The following is a 26,258-nucleotide window of genomic DNA, read 5'->3' on the forward strand; positions in this document are numbered from 1 at the left end:
CAGCCCCTCTGAGGTGGGAAGGAGAGATCAAGGAATCTATTACGTCTTCCTTTTGGCTATTGTGCTGCAGCAGTCAGGAGAGCGCATCTGCTAAAAAGTTGCGGGAGCCGGGAATGTGTTTTAATTTGAAATCAAACTTGGCGAAGAAGCCCGCCCACCAAATTTGTTTCTCAGTTAATTTCCTTCGGCCTGTCATAATGATCTTCCCCTGGGACACTGTATTCAATAAGTCCTTTATGAGCGGAATCTGGTAGGCATTCGATGCCGAAATCGCGTTAGTGCAAGGTCTCAGCCCCCCTTTTTCTTGCGGAATAACACTGGTGCGTTGTGAGGTGCCGAGGCTTGGCAGAAGAACCCCTTGGCTAAATTCTTACCCAAAAATTTCCGGAGTTCCGTTTTCTCCACCCATCCCATCGGATAGATTTTGGCTTTGGGCAGGTTTTGTCCTGGGATCAGCTGTATGGTGCAGTCGGTGTTTCTGTGGGGAGGTAGCTCATTAGCCTCTTCCTCGCTAAACACAGCTTTGAGATCCCTGTACTCTTTGGGAGATCTCACTTCTTCTACGGTCAAGCATAATATATCATAAATATATGATGTACGGGATATCATAAATAGATCACTGAAGGGCATTTTCCAACGCCGCTTAAAGAGGCAGTGGTCCGCCCCCTCCTAAAAAAACAACTTTAGACCCGGCCCAATTGGCACATTACCGGCCGGTCTCAAATTTGCCCTTTTTGGGCAAACTTATCGAGAGGGCAGTGGCGATGCAGTTACAGACTTTCCTGGAGGACGCTTCCGTCCTTGACCCACTTCAGTCCGGCTTTCGCCTGGGCCATGGGACAGAGACAGTGTTGGTTGCCCTGGTAGATGACCTTCAACGGCATCTGGATCGGGGTGGCTCGGCAGTGCTGATGTTGTTGGACCTATCGGCTGCGTTCGATACGGTCGACCATCGGTTACTGACTTGCCGCCTTGCCGACGCGGGGATTCAGGGGTTGGCCTTACAGTGGCTTTCCTCTTTCCTTGAAGGTCGGGGACAAAGGGTCGCGATTGGGGGTGAACTATCCCGGAGGCGCACGCTTGATTGCGGAGTGCCTCAGAGGGCGGTTCTCTCCCCGATGTTATTTAACATCTATATGCGTCCCCTTGCCCAGATTGCCCGAAGGTATGGGCTGGGGTGTCATCAGTATGCTGATGACACCCAGCTCTATCTGCTTATGGACGGCCGACAGATCTGCACCCCTGAAAATCTGGATCGGGCATTACAGGCCGTGGCTGAGTGGCTCAGACTGAGTGGCCTGAGGCTAAATCCGGTGAAGACAGAGGTCCTTTGCTTGGGTCATCGGGGACCGGGGGGGAAATCCCCCTGCCAGTTTTTGATGGTGCGCCGTTGATAGCGGCGGACAGGGTCAAGAGCCTGGGGGTACTATTGGAGCCCTCCTTAAAGATGGAGGCTCAAATAGCAGCCACTTCCAAGTCTGCGTTTTTTCATCTTAGGCGGGCAAGGCAGTTGGCTCCCTTCCTGGAACGTGACGATCTAGCAACAGTGATCCATGCTATGGTCACCTCGAGGTTGGACTACTGTAATGCCCTCTACATGGGGCTGCCCCTGTGCCGAACTCGGAAATTGCAGTTGGTGCAGAATGCCGCGGCCCGGCTGTTATTGGGGCTCCCAAGATGGGAGCACATTCGGCCAGGTCTTCGGGTTCTGCACTGGCTGCCAATAACATACCGAGTCCGGTACAAGGTGCTGGTCATTACCTTTGAAGCCCTATATGGCCTAGGACCTGCCTACCTGAAGGACCGTCTCTCCCCACATGTTCCCTAGAAAGTACTGAGATCGGGAACACAAAATCTTCTTGTTATCCCTGGGCCAAAAGAAGCCCGCTTAAAATCTACCAGGGACAGGGCCTTCTCTGTTATGGCCCCTTCATGGTGGAACCAGCTGCCGTAGGAGGTGAGGGCCCTGCGGGACCTTACTCAGTTCCGCAGGGCCTGTAAGACAACCCTCTTCCGGCTGGCTTACACCTAACTGGCATAGGAAACTAAGTGTAGTTCTATCAGATTCTTGTTATTTATACTGCCGCAATGCTTAAATGTTTATATGTTTTAAATGTTTTTAAATGCTTTAAATGTTTAAATGTCTTAAATACCTAACTTAAATTTTATGTTTAATTTATCTGTTGTAAGACGCCCTGAGCCACCTGGGTGGGAAGGGCGGGATACAAATCATAAAATAAATAAATAAATAAATAATTTCTCATTTGCTGGGGGTGGATCGGAACCCCAGTCGTCTCGCCACTTATGGCTGTCACAGGCTGGGTCCTTAAAGTCTACGATTTGGTCACCCCACCTAATGTTGGGCTCATGTTTGGCCAGCCAGCCTACCACCAACACCAAGTCAAACAAGGATGAGGGGGCTACTACAAAAATCTCTGTGTCCAGTGGTCCTCTATCTCCACTGATACCAATTGGCTTTGCTCGGCGCAGGGTTTCCCCTTCATTATTGTCCCATCCATCTGTTAAAACTGGATGGGGTGGTGTAGAGGGCTCTTGGCTAGTACCAGAACCTCTACCATTTTGGAGGTAATTATGTCTCTGGTACACCCTGAGTCCACCAAAGCCCTTACATGCATGAAGTGTTTTTGGGCAGGGTTCAACAAAGTTAGTGGGATGAAAAATAAAGTTCCCATGATTTTCACCCTCAGGAATGCCGTTCGATCTCCGACCTGCTGCTCAGTGCCGCTCAGTGCAGGTCACTCCAGTTTCCCGACAGCCCTTCTTCCCAGGATTCCTCTCTAGACTCCAACATTCTGCCAAGATTCTTGTATATATTTTATAGTCATTATTTAATAGCGAAATTGGTCTGTAATTTTTTACATTTGTGACATCTCTATCTTCCTTAGGTATCAACGAAATAACAGCTTCCTTCAATGTGTTTGGTATTTTCCCTTTTGTTCTTATCATGTTCATCAACTTCTGCAATTTCGGTGTTAACTCATCTTTAAAGGTTTTAAAATATTTAGCTGTATATCCATCTGGCCCAGGTGCTTTTCCATTTTTCATCGCATTAATTGCTGCTTCAACTTCTTTTTTTTCAATTGGATCATTCAAAACTTTTCGCATATTTTCAGTTAAGGGTTCTATTTTTATCTTTTGTAAATACTCATCCATCTTTTCTTTCTTTAACACCTTTAAACAACTTGGCATAGTACTTAAAAATTCTCTTTTTATTCCCTCTTGGGTAACCACCTCTCTTCCATCTACCACAATTTTATTAATAATTTTATTTTCTCTCTTTTTCTTCAGTTGCCAAGCCAAATACTTTCCAGGTTTATTTGCTCCCTCAAAAGATTTCTACTGCAGTCTTTTCAAATTCCATTCCAATTCTTTATTTAACAAATGTCTCATTTGCGTTTGCAATATTGTAATTTCCCTTATAAGTTTCTTTTTCCCTGGCCTCTTTCTCAACTCCCCTTCTTTTTTCTTTATTTCATTTTGAATGTCCAACAATGTTTTTCTTTTGCTCTCTTAATTATTCAGAGTAATCAATATTCTTCTCATTACTGCTTTATAGGCATCCCAGACCATCTGAAATTCTGTATCCTCTTTGTCATTCATTTGAAAGAAAGCTTTAGATCTTCTTCGTGGTCTCTGTGCAGTCCCACACATGGGTCTTGCCGCAGGCAACGGATCCATACCTCGGAGCTCCAATAGCTCGCCTATAGCATCTTTTGGCGCGCTCTCCTCCCGCCCTGGGGAGCAGGCAGCGACTGCGCATGCCTGGAGCGGGGGGAGAGTGCCCATTCCACTCAGTTTCTTCCCTTCCGCCGCCCAGACAACACCTACCTTATTGCGTTCCTCCTCTGGCTCGTCTCTTCTGTGGTATCGTACTGCTCTCGTTCTTTCTCTTTCTTATATCTTCATTCCGTTTTTCTCTTACATTCGTCCCTAAAAAAAAAAAAAAAGATAGACCTCTTCTGCACTTTCCGTCTTTCTTTCTCCCCCCCACCCCCACCCCTTCCATCTCTCCTCCCCGTCCGGAACGGATGGAAGGGAAAATTACCTTTAAAAGGTGCAGACAGTGTGGATCTAAGATCCCCTCTTCTGACGGCCACTCTCTCTGCCTATTCTGCTTGGGGGAGTCCCATAGAGTTGACGCCTGTACTCACTGCGCCAGTTTCGGCAGACAGGCGCGAAAAAACAGAGCAGCCCGCCTTCGCAGTTTCCTCATGGAATCATCCTTGAGGGCAATCCCCTCCTCCGATCCGCCACCTCCCCCACAAAGAGCGGGAGATTCGGCTACTTCGGCCCTTCCTGACGTCTCGAGGAAGCATAAGTCCGATAAAAAGACTCTTAAACATTTGGAGAGTCATAAGGTGCCTAAAAAGGTCCGTCACCCCGAACCGACCTCCTCCAAGTCTCATCATTCGAGTCCAGGGGCTTCCAGCCCGAAAACTGCAGTGCCTAAAAAACACCGCGATCAGGCGGCTCCGAACCCCGCCCTCGCATCCGGGTGTGTTCGCGACTCGCATCCTGTCCACCCGGCGCCTACGCAATCGAGCTCGGCGTCTGCGCCATCGAGTTCCATGGTAACTGGACATTCGAAACCGATTCTACCTCCCGAACTCTCGGCGCCGTCCGACGTTATTTCTGACATGCCAACTATCGAAGTCATTCCGATTGGCTCTAGATCGCCCTCGGTACACAGCGATGTACCATCAGACATCCTTGAACCGGATCCCCCGAACTTCCGACCAGAATCCTTCAGGGACATTCCAACTCCCTCGCTTCAGAGGGAGATTTCGACCCAGGTCTCTACCCGTCGATTTCGATCACGCTTTCCGCCTCGACTTCGCTCTCGCTCGAGATCGCCACTCCACCCACGATCTCCGGACGGACAGCATCCCCGCTCCCCATCTCCGCACCGAGATTACTATTACGGTCATCGACGCGACCGCTCTCCTTCCCAATCTCCGTCTCCTCGGCCACGCAGAGCGCATCATAGGGACCTTCGCTCTCCATATTCTGACTTCGAACCCGAGCCGTACTTACAAGACGTCTCCACCCCTCGGCTCCGTGACTTTCATTCTCCTAGATTTCGTGACTCCTACCTTACCAGGGAACGATCCCCATACTATCGCCACCCGTCTCCTTCCTATTATAGTGACCATTATGGCTACCCTTCTCGGAATCGAAGGGCTCATCGGACCCGGGACGACTTCGACTCCTACACGCAACCTCCTCGGTCCCGTCCTATCATTCAATCGCCCACCCCTCCTCGAACCCGAAATATCCCTAGGGCGCCTTCCGCGATGGTGTCTAAACCGACTCAGTCTCCGCTCAAACGGCCTAGGGACCCATCACCACTCGGGTCCAAGTCACCCCTACGGCCGGAATCAGCTTCGGACAGGGATACATCAGACCGCTCTGACTCCGAGGAGCCCCCAGCCTCTCCTGCTTCGGACCGGCCTCCACGGCTTTCACCCTCTGACGGCTCTAAGGCCTATCTCAATCTCATTACAACAATGGCCTCCGCCCTCAACATCTCCTTGTCATCCGACTCTCCTAGGGTCTCCGATGTAGTACACAACCTGGTTCAGACTGACTTCCCTGACAGCTCAACACTACCTATGCTTCCTGTTCACCTCGAAGGTCTCCGTGAAGCATGGGAAAAACCGGCTTCTATTCCTACTATCTCCCGACGTCTCGACTCTCTTTACAGAGTACATGCTACAGAGTCCAAATTTCTCACCTCCCATCCAGCACCAAATTCCATTATTGTCCATTCGGCCACCAAGGCCAGGCCTTCTCGCCACCCTGCTCCTCCTGACCGCGAGGGCAGAAAACTGGACACTCTAGCCAGGAAAATTTACAGCTTTGCCTCCACTAACTCCAAACTGAACAATTACCTGGCCTACTTTGCGGCTTATTCCTTTAACCTCGCAAACCAGATCACTCCACACCTCGCATCTATGCCGGATTCCTCACAGAAGGCTGTTTCTGCTCTCGTCTCGGAGTTATCTCGTGTCTCCAAACAACAAATAAATTCCATAAGACACGCGGTCTCTTGTTCCTCCCGAATTTTCGCCACTTCCGTGGCCCTACGCCGCCACGCCTGGCTGCGCTCAACTAACCTACAGCCGGACATCAAACAAAAGATAGAGGACCTTCCTTTCGATGGTCTCGGACTATTCCATGCGTCCACCGACGAAGTCCTCACCTCGGTTGATGACGGTCGTAAAAGGGCAAAACGCCTTGGAGTCGCACAGCCTCCCTCTCTGGCCTTCAACAGGCAGAGACCATGGAAGCCTTCCTTCCAACGTCGCCGGCATTCTCCCAAAAGTCAGGACTTCTGGAAAAGGAGACCCCAGCACCAAAAGCAGCCTTTCCAACAGAGGCCACGTGCACAACCATCCAAGAAACCTTCGCAGCCGAGCAAACAGTCTCTTTGACTTTCTCAACGCCCCTGCCACACCATCAAGCCCCCTATATCATACTCGTCTACTTCCTTTTTACCCAGTCTGGAATTCCATCACCACCGACTCTTGGGTTCTGACCATAGTGCGTCTAGGATACGCAATAGAGTTCTCTTCACCTCCTCGCCACCACTACTTCATAGCTACCCCCCCCTCTTCACTCCACCATCAAGAAATTCTGGACTTGCTCCAGAAAAAGGCCATAGAACCCGTTCCTCCTCAACATCAAGGGACCGGCTTCTACTCCAGATACTTCCTAGTCCCAAAAAGGCATGGAGGCAAGCGTCCTATCTTAGATCTACGGAGGCTAAACAGATACATCAAGTACAGAAAGTTCAGGATGATATCCCTGCAGTCCATCCTACAGCTAATTCCCAGGGACTCCTGGATGGCCTCCCTAGATCTTCAGGACGCTTACTTCCATGTCACCATTCGACCTCAACATCGGAAGTATCTGCGATTCGCCATGGGTCAGGACCACTACCAATATGTCGTCCTACCTTTCGGCCTCTCCACTGCACCCAGGGTGTTCACCAAGTGCATGGCAGTGGTGGCAGCTGCTCTTCGTATTCGAAATATACCAGTCTTCCCATACATCGACGACTGGCTCTTTATAGCACCAACTCAACAGCAACTGCAAAACAACCTCAACACTGCTCTCACTCTTCTGACCTCTCTGGGCCTGTGTGTGAATGCCTCCAAATCCCACCTCACACCGACCCAGGACCTCAAATTTATAGGGGCTCTTCTGCGCACCTCCCTCCATCGTGCCTTCCTCCCCGAGGATCGAGCGCAAACGATCATGGCCCTAGCCAGGTCAGTTCAACAGCAGCCTCGTCAGTCTGCGTTCACTATCCAACGTCTCCTCGGCCTCATGGCCGCCACAACATCTGTCCTCTACTTCGCCAGGCTACGGATGAGACAATTACAGCTCTGGTTCGTACGAGCATACCATCCTCAGGTGCAACCGCAGAGCGTTTTACTCACTGTTCCCCAGAGAGCACTTCTGTCTCTAACATGGTGGACCCTGCCCAACAATCTCCTCGCAGGCATGCCGTTCCTTCCTACTCCTCCGAGGGCTGTTGTGACCACAGATGCCTCCAAGTGGGGATGGGGAGCCCACTTAGAGGACAAGACTGTCAGGGGACTTTGGACTCCCTCCGAGAGGGCCATGCACATAAACTGCCTAGAACTGATTGCCGTGCATTGCGCCCTTCAATCGTTCCTTCCCCTGATCAGGGACCGCCACGTTCAGATCTCTACGGACAATACGGCGACGGTCTTCTATATAAACAAACAGGGAGGCACCAGATCCCTCCGTCTTTGCCGTATAGCCATGCTGCTCTGGGAATGGTGTGTCAAGCACAACATCTACATGACTGCCATTCACCTCCCGGGTGTAGAGAATGTTCTGGCCGACTCCCTCAGCAGGACCTGCATAGACGACCACGAATGGTCTATCAATCCGACCTACCTGCGACGCATCTTCCAATGCTTCGAAACACCCAAAGTGGACGTCTTTGCTTCCAGGGACAATGCCAAATGTCCTCGATTCTATTCCAGGAGAGGCAATGACGCCTTCCTTCACAGCTGGACTGGTCCTCTTCACTACCTGTTCCCACCAACCCCCCTACTGACTCGGGTGTTGACAAAGATAGCTCAAGATGGCACGGACTGCATCCTCATTGCTCCATGGTGGCCACGGCAACCGTGGTTCACGAGGCTTCTACAAATATCCCACCACACTTACCGCCATCTCCCTCCCTTCGGCGACCTCTTATCCCAGGCCAACGGTCAGGTTCTGCACCACAACCCTCAGGTTCTGGCCTTGGTAGCCTGGAGAATACATCCTCCTGCCTTCCCACAGAGGTAGCCAATGTCATCCTCAATGCAAGGAAGCCTTCCACCAGACTTTCGTACCAACGCAAATGGAAGCGCTTCTGTTCATTTGCATCATCTAATCAGCTGCAGCCAGAGTCAGCACCTCTCTACCTGATCCTGGATTATCTACTTTCCCTTCAAAAATCAGGACTTTGCCATTCTTCCCTAAAGGTTCACCTCTCTGCAATTTCCGCATTCCATGACCCTGTAGACGGCAAGACAGTGTTTTCTCATACCTTGTCTAAGTCCTTTCTTAAGGGCATTTTGCACCTCAATCCACCTGTAAAACCCTTCGTCCCCACTTGGAGTTTATCATTAGTTCTTTCCTGTTTGATGAAGGCCCCCTTTGAGCCTATGGCTACCATAGAACTTAACCTTCTTTCCTGGAAGACAGCATTGCTGGTAGCCCTTACCTCTGGAAAAAGGGCAAGTGACTTATGCGCCTTCCGCCATGATCCTCCCTACACCATTTTCCACAGGGACAAAGTTGTTCTGCGACCGGACCCTGCATTCCTTCCTAAAGTTGTCTCCCAGTTCCACTTATCGACTTCAACTTCTCTACCAACGTTTTTCTCCAACCCATCCGACCAAGGACAACGAGCCCTGCATTCCCTAGATGTTAGAAGGGCTTTGTCTTTCTACCTTGATCGTACACAACCTTTCCGTAAGGACCCTAATTTGTTTGTGGCCTACGGAAACCCTCATAGAGGACACAAAATTTCTACCCAGAGACTATCTAAATGGGTAGTTAGTGCCATTAGGTTGTGCTACGAACTGGCTAAACAGCCTCTGCCTGAAGGCCTTAAAGCCCACTCTACTAGAGCGGTCTCGACGTCTTCGGCCTTCCTGCAAGGCGTCTCCCTAGAGGACATCTGTGCGGCTGCATCGTGGTCCTCACCATCCACGTTCGTCTCCCACTACGCTTTAGACGTTCGTGCGAGACGTGACGCCTCCTTCGGTCAAGCGGTCCTCAGATCCATCTTCCACTGAAGTCAGGGGTGAGTGTATCCGCTTCAATCTCGATGTTGCATAATATCAGGGGTCCTCAAACTTTTTAAATAGGGGGCCAGTTCACTGTCCCTCAGACTGTTGGAGGGCCGGACTGCCGTTACTGTACAAGGCCGCGGGCCGTCAGTTCTCCATCTTCTGCATCTCTCTCCCTTCCCCACACCACACACCCCGGCCTGGGAACTCACCTCACCTCGGTATCACCTCACACTCTGTCTCCGCCGCCTCAGCCCAGTGCCAGAAGTGCGCGTTGCTAACGCGAGTTTAGGTCCAACGTCACTTCCGGTCTGATTTTGCCATAACCCGGCGGGCCGCATAAACGTCCTCAGCGGGCCGCATCTGGCCCACGGGCCGTAGTTTGAGGACCCCTGCATAATATAATGTAATTTGCTTATGTGACTAACTTTCTTCTCTTACCAGCACCCTCCTCCGGGATATTTAGCTGGCTAGTCACCCATGTGTGGGACTGCACAGAGACCACGAAGAAGATAAACAGGTTGCTTACCTGTAACTGATGATCTTCGAGTGGTCATCTGTGCAGTCACACACGCCCACCCAGCCTTCCCCGCTGCTGGCCTCTTGTATTTGTTGCTTAACCTTGTATATTGTCAGTGCCTACGGCGGCTGGAAGAAACTGAGTGGAATGGGCGCTCTCCCCCCGCTCCAGGCATGCGCAGTCGCTGCCTGCTCCCCAGGGCGGGAGGAGAGCGCGCCAAAAGACGCTATAGGCAAGCTATTGGAGCTCCGAGGTATGGATCCGTTGCCTGCGGCAAGACCCATGTGTGTGACTGCACAGATGACCACTCGAAGATCATCAGTTACAGGTAAGCAACCTGTTTTTTCATTTTCTAGATATGTCACTATTTCTTTATTCTGTAGCAAATCTTCATTCAATCTCCATCTTCTCAACTTCTTAGACAATTTTGTAATCCACAGTATTGGGTTATGAGCCCCAATTTTGGGTAAAATCTCTATTTTCCTTGTTATAAGACCTATAACATGTTGTGCCCCACAACATGTCAATTCTGGAAAAAGTTTTGTGTCTTGCTGAAAAAAAAGTATAGTCCTGAACTTCAGGTTAAATTTTCTCCATATATCTTCCAAATTTTCTTGTTTGACCAATTAAAAAGACTTTGGCAATTTTCCTTCTTTGCTGTTATTTTTTCCCCCTCCAGACCTGTCCAATGAGTTCTTAACTGTTCCATTAAAATCTCCCATTAACAAAACTTGGTCATAAGTCAGTTCATCAAGCTGTTGTATAATGGCTTTTAAAAAAGCATCCTTTGCGCCATTAGGCGGATACAATCCCAATAACAATGCTTTTTTTCCATTTAATATTGTCTCTGCTGCTACAAATCTTCCATCTTTATCTTTAAACACTAATTTTGGCTCCAATTCTTGTTTAATATAAAACAACCACTCCCCTTTTCTTCTGTTCAGCCAATGAAAAAAATTCCACTCCCAATTATTTGTTCCATAAAAAATTATAATCCTTTTGTTTAATATGCACTTCTTGCAAACAAATTATATTACTATTTTGTTTCTTAATCCAATGAAATGTTGCCCTTCTTTTTTGTGGTGAATTTAGTCCATTAACATTCCAAGACAGTAATTTGTAATCCATCATGGTGCAAATTCTTTATTTTCTTCAAAAAATCTACGCATATCCTGTGCATTTATAATTGTGATTCTTTTTCCCTGGAGTTCAAAACTCAAACCTTCAGGTATTATCCATCTAAATCTCATTCCATTGTGTCTCAATTTTTCTGTCAACTTTTTATATGTTCTTCTATCATTTATCACTTGCCTTGGCAGCTCCTTCATGATCCTCACTCTACTGCCTCCCACTATCAATGTCTTTTTAAAAATTTTATTTATGATTCTTCCCACCATTTCCTTTGTCATAAATCTTATGATCACATCTCTTGGTAAGTTATTTTTCTTGACATAAAGTGAGTTCACTCTATACATATAATCATACGTGTTTTTAGTCTCTTCAGGGTTTTCCTCTAAAAATTCTGCAATTATTTTTATTATAAATTCTTTTAAATCACCATCTTCCTTTTCAGGTACTCCTCTCAGACGTATCTGTGTCTCCATCAATTTGCAGTCACGGATTGTCACTTTTTCTTGCATTTTTAACAAGATGGAAGCATATACATTAATTCTGCCTTCTACCTCCTGCACTTTCTTAGATGTTTCCTCAGTTTCCTTTCTGAAATCTTCCATGCCTTTTCTAATCTCTGCAATAACTTCTTTTTTTGATTCATTTATCATCTCTCTCACCCCTTTCATCATTCTGGCCTCCATTGCCTCCAGTTGGCCCTGCATTTTTTCTAATGAAGTAGTCCTAATTTTTTCTAATGAAATAGTCGGGGCTGCTTGTGTTCAGACATTTAAAAAACAGCAAAAATTTGGACCTCACCAATTTCCATTTCAACTATCAGGTTCAAAAGAGCAGGACTTGCCCTTCACAACAAGCCCAATTTCGCCGTCCTCGGAGCTCCCAAAGTCAAGATATTTATTTTTAAAGTTTTTAAATCTTCCAAAATGGCGGCCGCAACTTTTATTCCCCTTTTAAACACGTCCAAGGTCCACACAAATAATATGACCAATAGTATTTATCTTCTTACCCTCTTCTCAGTTAATTACAACAATTTTTAATGTCCCAAATTCTTTAAAAACATTGTTTTTATTTTGACCTCCCAGCAATGGCCCCCGATGTTTCTCAATGATAATAAATTCCTAGAGTAGGTTTTCCTTCCATTACTTCCTGCTTTTGTTGCCATGAAGTCTCATTCACACTGGTAAGGAGATCTCACAATACTTGACGTACTTCCTGTTTTGCTTGAATGTGCTGCAGGTCTGTGACGATGGTGCTCTTTTTTCAAAACCGCAGGTAGACTAAACAATAAATCCCTTTCCACTTTTTAGCTCTTTTTAACTGTCCTTTATATTTATAAAGTCCAAATTTCATCTCTTCCTCCCATCTTCTTCCAGACTTTCTAGATTTTCCTTTCCCACCTTTTAAATTTATTCCATTAAGCTGTAAATAGTTCCGGAATGAAAGATAGTAATCTGTACCTTCTTTTCCAATTATCCAAGTTCTCACTGGTCTTTCAAAGTTTTAGATGTTTAGCAAAGTCCAAGAAGGTTAGGATCCTGTCGAGCTTATTTCAAATAAATGACTCTGAAAGCTTCTGCAGATGATGAAAATGCAACACTTCCCGGAGACCCCTCAAAGCCTCAAAGAACCACCCCCCTGGGACTCCCTTTTAGCCAATGTAAATCTCCTCAAAGTTTCCTGTGCATATCTTGGACTAATCTTTAACTGAGAAAAGTAGGCAGTAGGCATTAAATTGCCTTCCACGACCCCGAACAGAAGCTCCAGCCTGCTCCCGTTATGAGAAGCAGCTCAGCTCGACATTTTCCTCCCCCAGAAGTCCCACCGCATCACACTGTTGACTCATGTTCAGCGTATGATCCACGAAGATCCCTAGATCCTTTTCGCACATACTACTGCTAAGACAAGTCTCCCCCATCCTATAACCATGGATTGGATTTTCATTTACCCTGTTAAAATTCATTGTATTGATTTTAGCCCAGTTTGAAGGCCCCTTGGTAGTCCTCAGTCCAAATAAGGGGAGCCTTTGGTTTGGTAGCTCCTGGACTCTTCCCTTTTGCCTTTAAAAGGTATGTTATGACTAAGGCCACCTGTGCAAAGTCCGAGATGAAGATTCTGTAAAAATTACAGAAACAGAGGAATTGTTGTAATGTTGGGTGCGAGGGGCCTGCCAGTCAACAACAGCCTTGACCTTGACTGAGTCCATCGACAGCCCCTGCACAGAGACTCTATAGCCCAAGAAATCTAATTGTTCCTTGCGGAACTCACATTTGGACAGCTTCACAAACAGTTTATCTTTGTATAATGTCTTTAGCACCTCTTGCACCAACTTCACATGCGAGGGGAGGTCCTTGGTATAAATGAGGCAGTCATCTAAATACACCAGGACCCCCTTGAATAAATATTAATCAATTTCATTAATCAAGTTCATGAGCTCACCTTGGGCTCCCTGTAATCCAAAGCTGAGTACTTTGTACTCAAACTGGCCCATTGGGGTGTTAAAGGCTGTTTTCCATTCATCCCCCCCTCTGATGCAGACTTGGTAGTAAGCTTCACACAAGTCTAGCTTAGTTAAAATCCTGCCCTGCGAGGCAGTACTTAGCAAGTCTCTGATTAGAGGTAAGGGGTACGCATTTGAATCAACACTGCGTTGATGCCGCTATAGTCCATACATAGTCTCAAACGTCCATCTTTTTTCTTTCTAAAAAGCACCAGGGCCGCATGGGGAGAGAATTCAGGGCGTATGAACCCCCAGGCCAGGTTAATGTCCAAGAATTTTTGTAACTCCTCCCTTTCTGCGCTGCTCATGGAGTATAGTTTTGAAGAAGAAGAAGATATTGGATTTATATCCCGCCCTCCAGTCTGAAGAGTCTCAGAGCGGCTCACAATCTCCTTTACCTTCCTCCTCCACAACAGACACCCTGTGTGGTGGGTGGGGCTGGAGAGGGCTCTCACAGCAGCTGCCCTTTCAAGGACAACCTCTGCCAGAGCTATGGCTGACCCAAGGCCATGCTAGCAGGTGCAAGTGGACGAGTGGGGAATCAAACCCAGTTCTCCTAGATAGTGCAGTTCAGGTACGTTTGTCTCATAGAAGGCGACAAACCAGTCAGCCGCGGGGCCCGCCAGGTGTGCGCTGATGGCATCGATGCACAGCTGTTCCGAAGGGAATGAGGCACCCAATTGGCTTGAGAAACTCCAGGCCTGGATGATAAAAAACTCCAGTTTCCCAGGGTCCCCATTGAAGCGCATAGTATGACCCTGGACGTTGGGCAGTGGACCTCCTGGTGCAACTGGTGGCCCCCGGAGGCATTGGTTGGGGTCCCAGCGGAGGGGCCCCCGGCAGCAGCTGCAGTGGTGGCTGCCCTCCCGGTGGAGAAACTGTAATATGTAATTTTGCTATGTAACCAATGTGCTTTTATTATTGTAATGTTTGTATTTTATGTTTGTATGTTCTGCTATGTGAGCCGCCCTGAGCCTGCTTTGGCGGGGAGGGCGGGATACAAATTAAATATTATTAGTATTATTATTAAATCCTCAACAATTCACAAAAATCTCATCATATCAATATTATTACCGTAATAAAGATGGGGAGATGAATCAATTGAAGTGTCCAGAAAAATCAGCTCAATGTCCAAAATTCTCAGTCAAAGGTTTAATTTATAAAGATGATTATTTGCAAAATCTGTTTCTTAGTTAATCAGTTGTTCTCTCCAAAGGGATGAGAAAGTAAACTCAGACTGAACAGAGCTCCAGATTACAGCTACAGTCCAGAAGTCCACCAGCATAAGCAATGACTCAGCAACAACTGTCTTCACCTTTTAAAATTTCATGTTCCAGCAATTGGTTGACCCTGACTGTCAGGCAGGATGGCGGATGGTGCTGTACCCTTGTGGTCGCCATATACCTTTAGCAACCACACGTGGCTTTGATAGTTGAGGTGCAGGTAATCAAGATCTTTTTATTGGGAAGTTTGGGAAAGTCCCATCTTCAGAGCTGCCATTTCCTCTTGGGATGAAAAGGGCTTTGTAGTGCTGGCAGGGGCTGGCATGGTGAAGCTCACAATACTCCCATACTAACCCTCTCAACAGCTGATACTTTGCAGTGCTACAGCCCTGCTCAAATAGGCCAAGTGCCCTACCTTCTGTTGCTTTAAGTCTCACAACAGTTTTATGAGGTAGGTCAATGTCATTATGTCCATGTTGCAGTTTGGGGGGAGCGCTTGCCTAAGGTTGCCTATTTTTTATGATGTAACCCGCCCTGAGCCTGTCCTATGGGAAGGGCGGGCTAAAGATTGAATAAAATGAATAAATAAATATTGAATTCATGACAGACACCAGATTTAGGGTCTAATAAGGCAGTATTCTAAGATTCTGTAGCAGGAGCTGACTAGCTGGTATCTTCCGAATTTCTTGAAAGATCTGTCGTCCTGCAGCTGGACACTGGGATTGTTGCTAATGTCAGTAATTTCCCCAGTTTGGGTCTGTTGGTGGTGAAGATGAATGACAGCCAGAAATGTAGCTTCCACATTCCAAAATGTTTTTGGTGACTAGACGCTGTGGATAGACAGTATAGGAAGGGGTTTCTCTGTTCTCTGGTAATTGTAGAATAAACAGCTAAGTGGACCATTTCTGATGTTCCTTAATGTGTAAGCATTCTGCTACTAGAAGCTAGGAGAAAATTATAAAACCATGCTGATATTAATGAAAATTATTGTTTTCTTTTAAGTGTGCCAGGTTTGGAGATGGTTTATTTTTCTATGCCATTGAATCCTGTGTGGAAAGAAATATGAGTGCTTATATTTTTATTTCTGAATTGTCCTTTTCCCACAGAAGTTACTTGGAAGGCAGCCTGCTAGCCAGTGGTGCTTTGCTAGGAGCAGAAGAGCTGAACCGGTATTTTCCTGATCGGAGTGTCAGGATCTTTGTGGCCACCTGGAACATGCAGGGCCAAAAGGTGAGGGAAGAGAGACTCCTGTGGCCTTTTCTGATATCGACCCTTTGTCCATGATAACCATGGGAAGAAAAGAAAAATGCACAATCCCTGGAGTTTTGCAAACACACGCATGCCTGCAAACCCTGTGAACCAGGAGAAAGCAAGCAGGGTGATGCAGATGTTTCTAGTTCGGTTGCTGAATGAAAGCCACTGATGAGCAATGACTTTTGGTGAACCCAGGCCCATAGCTACGGGGGGAGGGCCCGGGTAGGCCAGGCTGCTCTATGTAAAAACCCCTTCCCACTGTAGGACCCCTCCATTCCCAGGCTATTTCTCCCCCCCCTCCCCGATGCAAGGGAGAGCGAGAGGAGACAGCGAAAGTGACAGAGGGAGGGAGAAAGCGGGAGAGCAAGAGGAGGCAGTGACAGAGAGAGAAAGCAGGAGAATGAGAGGAGGCAGTGACAGCAACAGAGAGCAGGGAAGAGAGAGAGAAAGTGGGAGAGCGAGAGGCAGCGAAAGTGACAAAAAGCAGGGGGGAGAGCAACAGAGAGAAAGTGGGAGAGAGAGGGGAGACAGCGACAGAGAGAGAGCAGGGGAGAGAGAGAAAGCAGGAGAGCAAGAGGAGGGAGCAAAAACAGGTTTCCTACCTGTAACTGATGATCTTCGAGTGGTCATCTGTGCAGTCACACTGATGGGAGTAAGGCGCCTGCGCCGATCTCGATCGGTAAACTCAAAAGCTGCGGATTTCCGTGCCGATGTCCAGTGCGCACGCCCAGGAGCCCTACCGCGCATGCTCACTGCGACGGGCGCGGACATCCCGCCAGTTCCTTCTGACCGCCACGTCAGCCCAGAGATGGACCGGCCGCAGTGGGGAAGGAGGGCGGGGAGTGTGACTGCACAGATGACCACTCGAAGATCATCAGTTACAGGTAGGAAACCTGTTTATCTTCTTCGTGGTCTCTGTGCATCACACTGATGGGAGACTAGCAAGCCAAGACCATACCTGGAGGCGGGAGCGACGGTCCATCAACAGGAAACAGACTGCAACACCGCTCGGCCCACGGCAGATTCACTGCGTCCTCGCAAGTCCAGCGCATAATGCCGCACAAACGTGTGCTCGGAGAACCAGGTAGCGGCTCTACAGATGTCATGCAGCGGGACGCCCTTCATAAAGGCCGCCGACGTCGCCATCGCTCGCGTGGAGTGCGCTCTGATGGGTCCCGGCAAGGGTTTCTTGCTCAACAGGTAACGAAGTTTAATAGTCTCCGTTATCCATTTCGACAACCTCTGGGCCGAAATCCATCGCCCAAGGGAAGGCTGGACATAAGATACAAAGAGCCTGGAGTCCTTCCTAAATGACTTCATGCGATGCAGGTAAAAGGACAGCGCCCGCTTCACGTCCAGGGCGTTCAGCCTACGCTCATCGTCATTAGTTGGGTTAGGGAAAAAAAATGGTAAGCAGGTTTCCAGGCTAAGATGGAACGCCGACACCACCTTGGGGAGGAAGGAGATGTCGGGCCTCAACAGCACTCCGTCCTCGGAGAAGCGCAAATAAGGGGGATCGCACCGCAGAGCCGCCAACTCCCCTACCCGCCTTGCCGAAGTGATGGCTACCAGGAAAGCCGTCTTCCAGGCCAGTAACTGAAGGGAGCATGTAGCCATGGGCTCAAAGGGTCTCCCTGAAAGAGCTCGAAGAACCAGAGCCAGATCCCAAGCCGGAGCTAGCTGTCTCATCGCTGAGTACAGCCTCGCAACACCTCTCAGAAAACGCTTGGTATCAGGATGGGCGAAAATGGTACGCCCCTCCAGCTGCGAATGATACGCCGAGATGGCTGCGAGATACACTCGGACTGAGGATACCGAGAGCCCCTTGTCCAAGAGGGACAGCAGGAAATAAAAAATGATAGGTAGGCCTGCCGATGCCGGCTCTCTAGTCTGAGTTGAAGAGAAGTGGACGAACGCCTCCCACTTGTAGGAATACGCCCTACGGGTAGAAGGTTTCCTGCTATTCAGCATCACGAACTGAGCCCTGTCAGACAGGGGTTCTACTGGAGGCGCCAGGCTGTCAACTTCAGCTGCGGGATGTCATGATGCACCACCTGTCCCCCGTGCAGCAACAGAAGGTCTGGGGCCTGAGGGAAGTGGTGGAACACCCCGCCGGCCAGGCGAAGGAGCAGCGGAAACCAATGTTGCCTTGGCCACCAGGGCGTCACGAGAATGCCCTCCGGCTGCTCCCTGACGAGCTTCTGAACTACCCTGGTAATCAGGGGAATGGGTGGGAAGAGGTAGACCCTGTGTCGAGTCCAAGGTACAAGGAGTCCGTCCCCGAGGGACAACGGGTCCGCCCCTCCCCGGCAGCAGAAAAGAGCGCACCTCCTGTTCGCCCTGGTGGCAAACACGTCTAGCTCGGGTGTCCCCCACAGGAGGAAGATAGGGCGCAGGAATTTCCAATTGAGTTCCCACTCGTGTATGGACCCACCCCCTCGACTGAGGAAGTCCGCCTGGGTGTTCAGGTTTCCCGGGAGGTGAATGGCTACCAGCGACACCCCCAAGGCAATGCACATGTCCCATAGGGCTAGAGCCAGTCCACAGAGTCTTCGGGAAACTGTGCCTCCCTGCCGGTTCACATACGCCATAGCCATCGTATTGTCCGTCAGGACTGCCACTGTTCTGCCCCTGAGGGACCTGTGGAAGGACCGGACAGCATGGAATATCGCTAACAGCTCTAGAAAGTTGATATGGTGGTGTGCCTGAGACCGAGGCCATCTGTCTCCTACACAGAACCCCTCCATATGCGCCCCCCAGCCCCACAGAGAGGCGTCCATGGTGATCGTGAGAGACGGAGGTTCTCTGTGAAAGGGTGCCCCCTCCATGAGATGGGCTTTCTGTGCCCACCAGTCGAGAGATGCCAGGACCTCTGGTGGGAGAGTCAAACGGCGCTCGGGAGAGTCCCTTCCGCATTTGAAGTGTGCCAGAAACCAGAGTTGCAGCGGCCGCATGCGTAGCCATGCAAAAACTAAAACCGAAGTGGTGGCGGCCATCAGGCCCAGCAGCCACTGGAACTGACGAGCCGTGCCCGATGGGTTGAGCTGGAAAGCCTGCACCGACCGAATGATGTCGTCTGCGCGATCGGGCGGCAGGAACGCCCTGCAGGCCCGAGAATCCAGGAGGGCCCCGATGAACTGGACCCTCTGTGAGGGTTGAAGCCGAGACTTCTTGTGGTTGACCTGCAGACCTAAGTCCTGGAGCAGAGAGAGAGTAGTGGCGATGTGACACAGCAGAGTCTCCCGAGAGGGTGCGACTAGTAACCAATCGCTATATACGGAAACAGGGTTATCCCCTGTAACCGTAGGAAGGCCGCAATCACCACCATAGTCTTTGTAAAGATCCTGGGGGCCGTAGATAAACCAAAGGGCAGGGCCCGATACTGAAAGTGGTCGGATCCAATCGTAAACCGCAGGAATTTCCTGTACAGGGGGTGAATGGACACGTGGAAGTAGGCGTCTTTTAGATCTAACGTGGCCATCCAGTCCCCGCGGTTTAAGAGAGGGAGGATGCTTGGCAAAGACGTCATCCGGAATTTGAGGTAACTGATGAATAAGTTCAGAGCTCGGAGGTCCATAATGGGCCGCAGGCCTCCGTCCCGTTTCGGAACTATAAAATAACGGGAATAGAAACCCAGCCGGCTTTGATCTGAAGGAACACGCTCGATGGCATCCTTTTGAAGAAGAGAGGTGACTTCTCTCAGCGTGTCCGTAGGGTTGGTAGAGACGAAGGTGGGGGTGGGAGGATTCTGAAAAAACTCTATAACGTAACCCCTCCTTATTATGCCGAGAACCCACTTGTCGGTGGTGATGGCTGACCAAGCCTTCAGGAATGGGAAGAGGCGGGTGTGGAAGAATGACATGGGGGCAGGGCCAAAAGGCAGTCAAAGGCCCTGCTTGGGTTGTTTGGACCCTTTCTGTCTGGACGATTGGGCAGCCGGCGGAGCATACTTCTGCTTTGGCGTGTATGATTGCTTGGAAAATGGCGACGCAGATTTGGGGCGCCAGGGTTGTTCTGGTGACTTAAGGAACGGTTTCCTGTTCCAAGGCTTTGGCCACGGGCGCTTGGACTGAGACCGGGGAGTGGAGACCCCCAGGTTTCTAGATGTTTTTATGCTTTTGTCCATTTCTTGCAACACCGAATCGGTAGTTGCACTAAACAGGCCGGAGCCATCAAAAGGCAAGTCTTCAATATAGGCCTGGGTGTCATGTTGGAGCGCCGTGGATCGTAGCCAGGAGTGGCGACGAAGAGCAATTGCAGTGGTTAGGGCCTTCGCGCAGGTGTCACCTGAGTGTTTGGAAGAGTTCAATTGCTGCTTGGCCAGCAGCATGCCTTCCTTCTGAAGCTTACGAAGGACAGCCTTGCTCTGTTCTGGAAGGGTGGGAAGGAGCGTAGAAACCTGGTCCCATAGAGCATATTGGTACCGGCCCATACAGGCCGCATAGTTGGAGATCTTCACGCCCAAGGACCCTGCTGAGTATAGCCTCCTGCCCATATTATCTAATTTCTTCCCCTCCTTATCGGGAGGAGTAGAATGAGTCTTTTTGGCCTTTGAAGACGACGAAACCACAACAGAGTTCGGTCGCGGGTGATTATACAGGAACTCAGCACCCGATTCTTGTATACGATACATATGATCCAGGCGCCTAGATGATATAGGTGTCGATACCGGCTTGTCCCAGGAGGTCTTAACTGTATGCAGCATGACATTAGTCAAAGGCAAAGCCACAGCAGTGGAAGTGTCCATCTGAACAATGTCAAAAACGCTGTCGGTAATAACAGGCTGGGGTTGTATGGTGGTAAGCGATAGCGACTGGGCCATCCGTTTGATAAGGTCCCCATAGGATTTCAAGTCCTCGGAAGGGGAGATGGGTTGTTCTTCAGATGTCTTCTGCGAAGGGGAGGGTTCCCCGAGCAAAGACACCTCCTGTTCAGCAGCAGATGATCCTTCCTCTGATCCAAGGGATCTAGCTGGAGAGTCTGACTGGTCAGAGACGCGTGGTTCCGGTGGCGATACTGCACGCTTGGGCTTAGGCTTAGGCTTCTCCGATGGGGCTCCATGCCGAGCCGCTTGCCTCGTGTCCTCGACCTCAGGGGGTTTCGACGCCGAAGCAGAAGGCAGACGGCGCGGCGGACGGTATGATGTTCTGGACCGGTAGGAGGTGTCGGAGGATTGATCCCAATCTAGCTGACGAGGAGGGAGCCACGGGAAGGATGGCTGCATGGGGCAGGCCCCATACAAGTATTGCCATTGCCTCTGGTCCCAGGGGATCTGCGCTGGGGGGCGCTGTGGATCGGTATCCCGACATCGAGGCGATCGGCTCCTGAACGATCGGTCCCTGGGTTCTCTCTCTCGGTCCCGAGAGTGTGGGCTACGTGATCGACGAGGTTGGAGTCGAACCGGTGGGCTCCGTTCGGTGCCGGAACGTTGTGCGGACTCGATCTCCCTGTCAGAGTCGGAGGAGATGATGAGCTCCATCAACATCGAGGCGATCGGACGAACTGGGGAAGCAAAGAGCTTCAACGGCGGGATGATCGGTGCCGTCGGGTCCGAAGGGGGATGCAGGAGCGGCGGAGGATAAGGATTTAAGTTTCGGCTTATCCAGCCTCCTCGCCTTCTTCTTCTTCTTCTTCTTCTTCTTCTTCTTCTTCTTCTCCTCCTCGCCCTGCAAGCCCTTATCCTCTTTAGACCGCTTAACAGGTACAGAGGATTCCGACAAGACAGCCGAGGCAGTACGCTTTGTATGGCGCTCGGCGTCGGAAATAGGGCGTTCGGTATCGACCGCTGACGACGTCGATGTAGATGGCAGATCGGTATCGATAGGATGATCGGCCTGTACTGCCGCCGAGCGGCCCGGAGTCAAGGTCTGTTCCATAAGGGCTGCCACAAGCCTCGCCGCCCTATTCTTCCGGGTCTGTCTCGAAAACTTTGCACAGTGCGTGCAAGAGTCAGGGCGATGCAGATCCCTGAGGCACAATAAGCAGAGCGAGTGTCCGTCGTGCGGAGCTATCTTGCTCCTGCACTTGGAGCACCTCCGAAAAAATCCCCACCGTCTTTCCATACGCAGCCGGAAAGGCGGGAAAACAGGGGGGCGGGGAACGGAAATTTCACGTTTCAACCCACGCGCACCCCAAAACAAGCAACTAAATATCTATAATAACTAACTAACAACTATAACTACTATCTACAACTAACTACAAACCTACAATACAAGAGAAGAAAAGTTCACCGACCGAAGCTAGAAAGATCGACTGATCAGCGCGGCGGTCAGAAGAGAACTGGCGGGATGTCCGCGCCCGTCGCAGTGAGCATGCGCGGTGGGGCTCCTGGGCATGCGCACTGGATGTCGGCACGGAAATCCACAGCTTTTGAGTTTACCGATCGAGATCGGCGCAGGCGCCTTACTCCCATCAGTGTGATGCACAGAGACCACGAAGAAGATCAGAAAGCAACAGAGAAGGAGAACAGGAGAGAGAATGCGACAGCGAGAGAGAGAGAAAGCAAGAGAGAGAGCTGGGGCCCGGCGGCTGGCTGCTGGAAGAAGCAGCCAAGCCCCATGGCCCCCCCAGCCGAAATTTTATCCCCTGCCCACCCTCCAAAAAAAATTCTGGCTACGGGGCTGGGTGAACCTTGTGGCCATGAACCTGATTCATATGCCTAGTTAGCAAAAGCCTTTTTGCTTCCATTTTTATTTCAGCAGTAGAACTGTTTCAAAGGGCAAATTTCTGTGTAAACTTAATGTGGAATTGCATTTAAGAGAAGACCTGGGAATGAGAACTGAAGCAGTCAGCTGTTGGTTAAAGCATTCCTTTTTTGGTTAGGAGACTATGCCAAGACTAAAGGATGAGTCTAAAGGATTGTGGGTACAGGGGGAAAGGAAGCGCTAATATCCTCAGGAAGTTTGGTTCCGGATCTGTTTCTTTGGGGTACACCCCAGGGGGCGGAACTCAAAGCTTTCCCTGTGCTGCAGGTCTTGTGCTGTGCTATGCTGCTGCATGCAGGACAGGTCTTGTGCTGTGCTATGCTGCTGCATGCAGGACAGCTAGTGCTTTAATCCCACAAGTAGATTGAAACTGCTGATCTCTACGCAGCCATGAAGCTAGGAGAAGATGATGATATTGGATTTATATCCCGCCCTCCATTCTGAATTTTAGAGTCTCAGAGCGGCTCACAATCTCCTTTACCTTCCTCCCCCACAACAGACACCCTGTGAGGTGAGTGGGGCTGGAGAGGGCTCTCACAGCAGCTGCCCTTTCAAGGACAACCTCTGCCGGGGCTATGACTGACCCAAAGCCATGCTAGCAGGTGCAAGTGGAGGAGTGGGGAATCGAACCCAGTTCTCCCAGATAAGAGTCCACTCACTTAGCCACTACACCAAACTGGCTCTCTTGCTAGGAGGCAATCCAAACTCATTCTAGGCATGGTTGTAGTAGAGCTTAGCAGGGTTTGTTTTTTTCTTCCTCTAAATGCTCACCTGAAGTTTGGAAGTGATTCTTTTTTTTGCAGGAGCTACCTGAGCTGCTGGATGATTTGCTGCTGCCATCAGACCCTGACTATGCCCAGGATATGTATGTGATAGGAATCCAAGAAGGCTGTCCGGATAGGTATGGAAAGGCTGCTTTTCACCCCACCTCCCCTTCCTGGCATACAGCCCTGTTCGCCTTTGACCTTGCAGTCCCCACCCACTGTGTATAGACTGATTCTGCTAGAAGGAGGCTAACCGGGTAGCAGAATCCTTCTGCATCTGGTAACATGGTGTTCTGTGAGGCAGTGTTTCCTAGTTCAATTTTACAATTTACTATAGGTCTTATTCTGAGGGAATCTCCTGAAGGCTGATGTTTGCCATTATTCCATTTTCCTGTTGGGGAACTATTAATCTGACATTAACAAGTCAGGGGCTGAAAGCCCGGCATTCCCTTGTGGCTGGAGGCTTTTGATGTGCCTCTGTTTCCAATGGACAGAATTCCCTGTGACCCAAATCAGGCAGCCAGACATGAGATTCCCTTCCTGGGTAAATAAGGTCCACTGAACTAATGACCTTGAAACCAGTTTCAGTTATTCCATTTCATGTGGCAAACAAACCTGACCTGTCATGAATTTTCCTTTTGAGTTTTGCTTGGCTGTAGTAGAGACTGTCATTTACTGAGAAGTCATGAGGAATGGCCTGTCTTGTCTTCCCTTTCCTAGGCGAGAATGGGAGATCCGCCTTCAGGAGACACTTGGCCCCCACTATGTCATGCTGTATGCAGCTGCCCATGGAGTGCTGTACATGTCAGTCTTCTTGCGCAGGGATCTCATCTGGTTCTGTTCAGGTGTGTTCACCCAGTTCGTGTTTTGACTTTTAACTAGTTCACCTATCGCTAACTTGAGTGATTTGCTTAGTTCATTTATAGCCTGCCTTTGTCATTGAAACTAAAGGCAAATAAGAGGAATGTAAAATGTTAGTTTAAACAATAGACGATAAGGATTTGTTTACTGTTTGCGTGCCACTATAAATTTTTTCCAGGGCTTGGAAAACTAGCAGAGGGCTACCTTTGCAGCATTCCAGGATTGTCTGTGCCTACAGATTGTGTATTTCCCATACAGTGAATCATCTGTACACAAGGGGAGGGGAGACGCGTAGCTTGCCTCGAGGGAGACCGTCATCATGGCAACTCCACGCGTAGGACTGGCATAGGCGCGCGCGCGAGAGAGAAAGAGAGGCGGAGGCAGCCTGAAGGGAGGGCCAGCCCACCTCCTCCAGATTGGCCAGTCCTGGTACATGCGCCACAGCTCATGACAGTTGGGGTAGGGAGATGCAGCCCCAGAGAGGCTGATCACCATCCCAAACCTGCCCCCTGACAGAACAGAGCCAATCACAGACAGACTGTCAAAGGCAAAGGAGAGAAGTCCCACCAACACGGGGAGGGAACAGGAGTGAGGCTGGGCATGCGCGCATGAGAAGCCTGGCTTGTTGTCATGGTGGGGGCGGGGGAAGAGAAGGGGAAGTGTGAGCTGGACTTCCGGTTTCGGTGACCTAATATAGAGAACCCCTGTGCACGAGCTCCCACGGGACTTTCTCTAATCGGGGCGTCAGAGGGGTCCATCTCACTGGTGGACCCGATTCTTGAACTGTGGGAAGAGTCCGAGAGGGCAGACAGCTTGAGGGTGTGAACGGGATTTTCAGTGGCAGCTGATTCCCGAGTCCACTTTCGCTTTGAGCCTCGCTGTCCTGATCGCCATTTTTAATGGCATCTTTACTCTGAATTCTGCATTCTGCATGATATAGCTGGACTTTGATCTACAAGCAATAGTCTGGAAGTCACTTCTCTTTATTTGTTTAAAATTTGGAGGACTGGATTGGGAGGAGCACTGAAGAGCTGAAAAGCTGGAACAGAACGGAGTTAGAGGCAAGTGTGGAGGAGAAGAAGGGGGGGCGGAATCACCCGGCTCCCTTTCCTTTTCACCCTCAAAGGCCTCTGAAAGACTTTGCCTAGGTTCTGGAACTTTTTCATTATTGTTCCGGCAATGCCTTTTTAGCTCACATCGGTGTCAATACAAAGAAACTCCCAGCTGGTCTATACTGAACTGAACTGAGCTTCAAAAAGAAAAAAGAACTTTTGCTGTTTAGCAGTGGCTGCCTTCCGGTGTCAGTATCGGGTGGTGAAGTCTGTCCCATGTAGGGGTGTTGAAAAGACAATATATAGACTCTGAATAAAACTTTGCTGGTCTTAAATTTATAGAGGATTCAGAAAAACGTGGTTTGGTTGTTGGTATAAAGATGTGTATTTGAAGCAAAACTTTGTTGCTTTTAACTACATACTGAGTGAAATGTGACCTGACAGTGGTTTACAAGAATGAGCTACACCTTTCCTGCAGTAAAGAGCTATCTAAGGCTTTTGTCTCTTTTGTCCTTTGGGTCCTTCCCTTTCTCATATTTTGTTGGATTACAAAAATTTTGGTTGGAATATATAGTCATATGGTTTTCTTTTTGTTTGTTTTTTTTCTTTTCCATGTTTTTTTTTTCCTTTCCTTTCTATGGGATACAAAGAATTGGATGACTTATAAATGCTTGGTTGAAGTTTAATACTTTTTTTTTTACTTTTGCCTTTTTTTTGCTGGATTAATTTTTCAAACTTGGTGTTGGGATCTGTTTTTGTTTTTCTTTTCCTTTTTTAGTGTGTGGTGTTTTGGCTCTCATTTTTTTTCTTTTTAAATTCTTCCTATTCGTGGATTACAATGGTTTGTGGATTACAGAAGAGAATTTACCAACTGAATATCTTTGGAAGTGTAGTCTTGGACTTCTATA

General features: G+C 49.2%; 1 protein-coding gene across 3 annotated transcripts in view; it reads left to right on the top strand.

The window, feature by feature from the left end:
• The window catches only part of INPP5E (inositol polyphosphate-5-phosphatase E), a 128,423-nt gene that overhangs the window by 18,091 nt on the left and 84,074 nt on the right, over window positions 1–26,258 (top strand). For all 3 annotated transcript variants that reach the window (XM_060251196.1, XM_060251195.1, XM_060251193.1), the window contains exons 2-4: window positions 15,822–15,945; window positions 23,477–23,574; window positions 24,158–24,282. In XM_060251196.1, the coding sequence (XP_060107179.1) occupies window positions 15,822–15,945; window positions 23,477–23,574; window positions 24,158–24,282 (347 nt within the window). The remainder of the gene's footprint in view (window positions 1–15,821; window positions 15,946–23,476; window positions 23,575–24,157; window positions 24,283–26,258) is intronic.

This window comes from Heteronotia binoei, chromosome 12 (genome assembly GCF_032191835.1).
Source record: "Heteronotia binoei isolate CCM8104 ecotype False Entrance Well chromosome 12, APGP_CSIRO_Hbin_v1, whole genome shotgun sequence".
Lineage (NCBI taxonomy): Eukaryota > Metazoa > Chordata > Lepidosauria > Squamata > Gekkonidae > Heteronotia > Heteronotia binoei.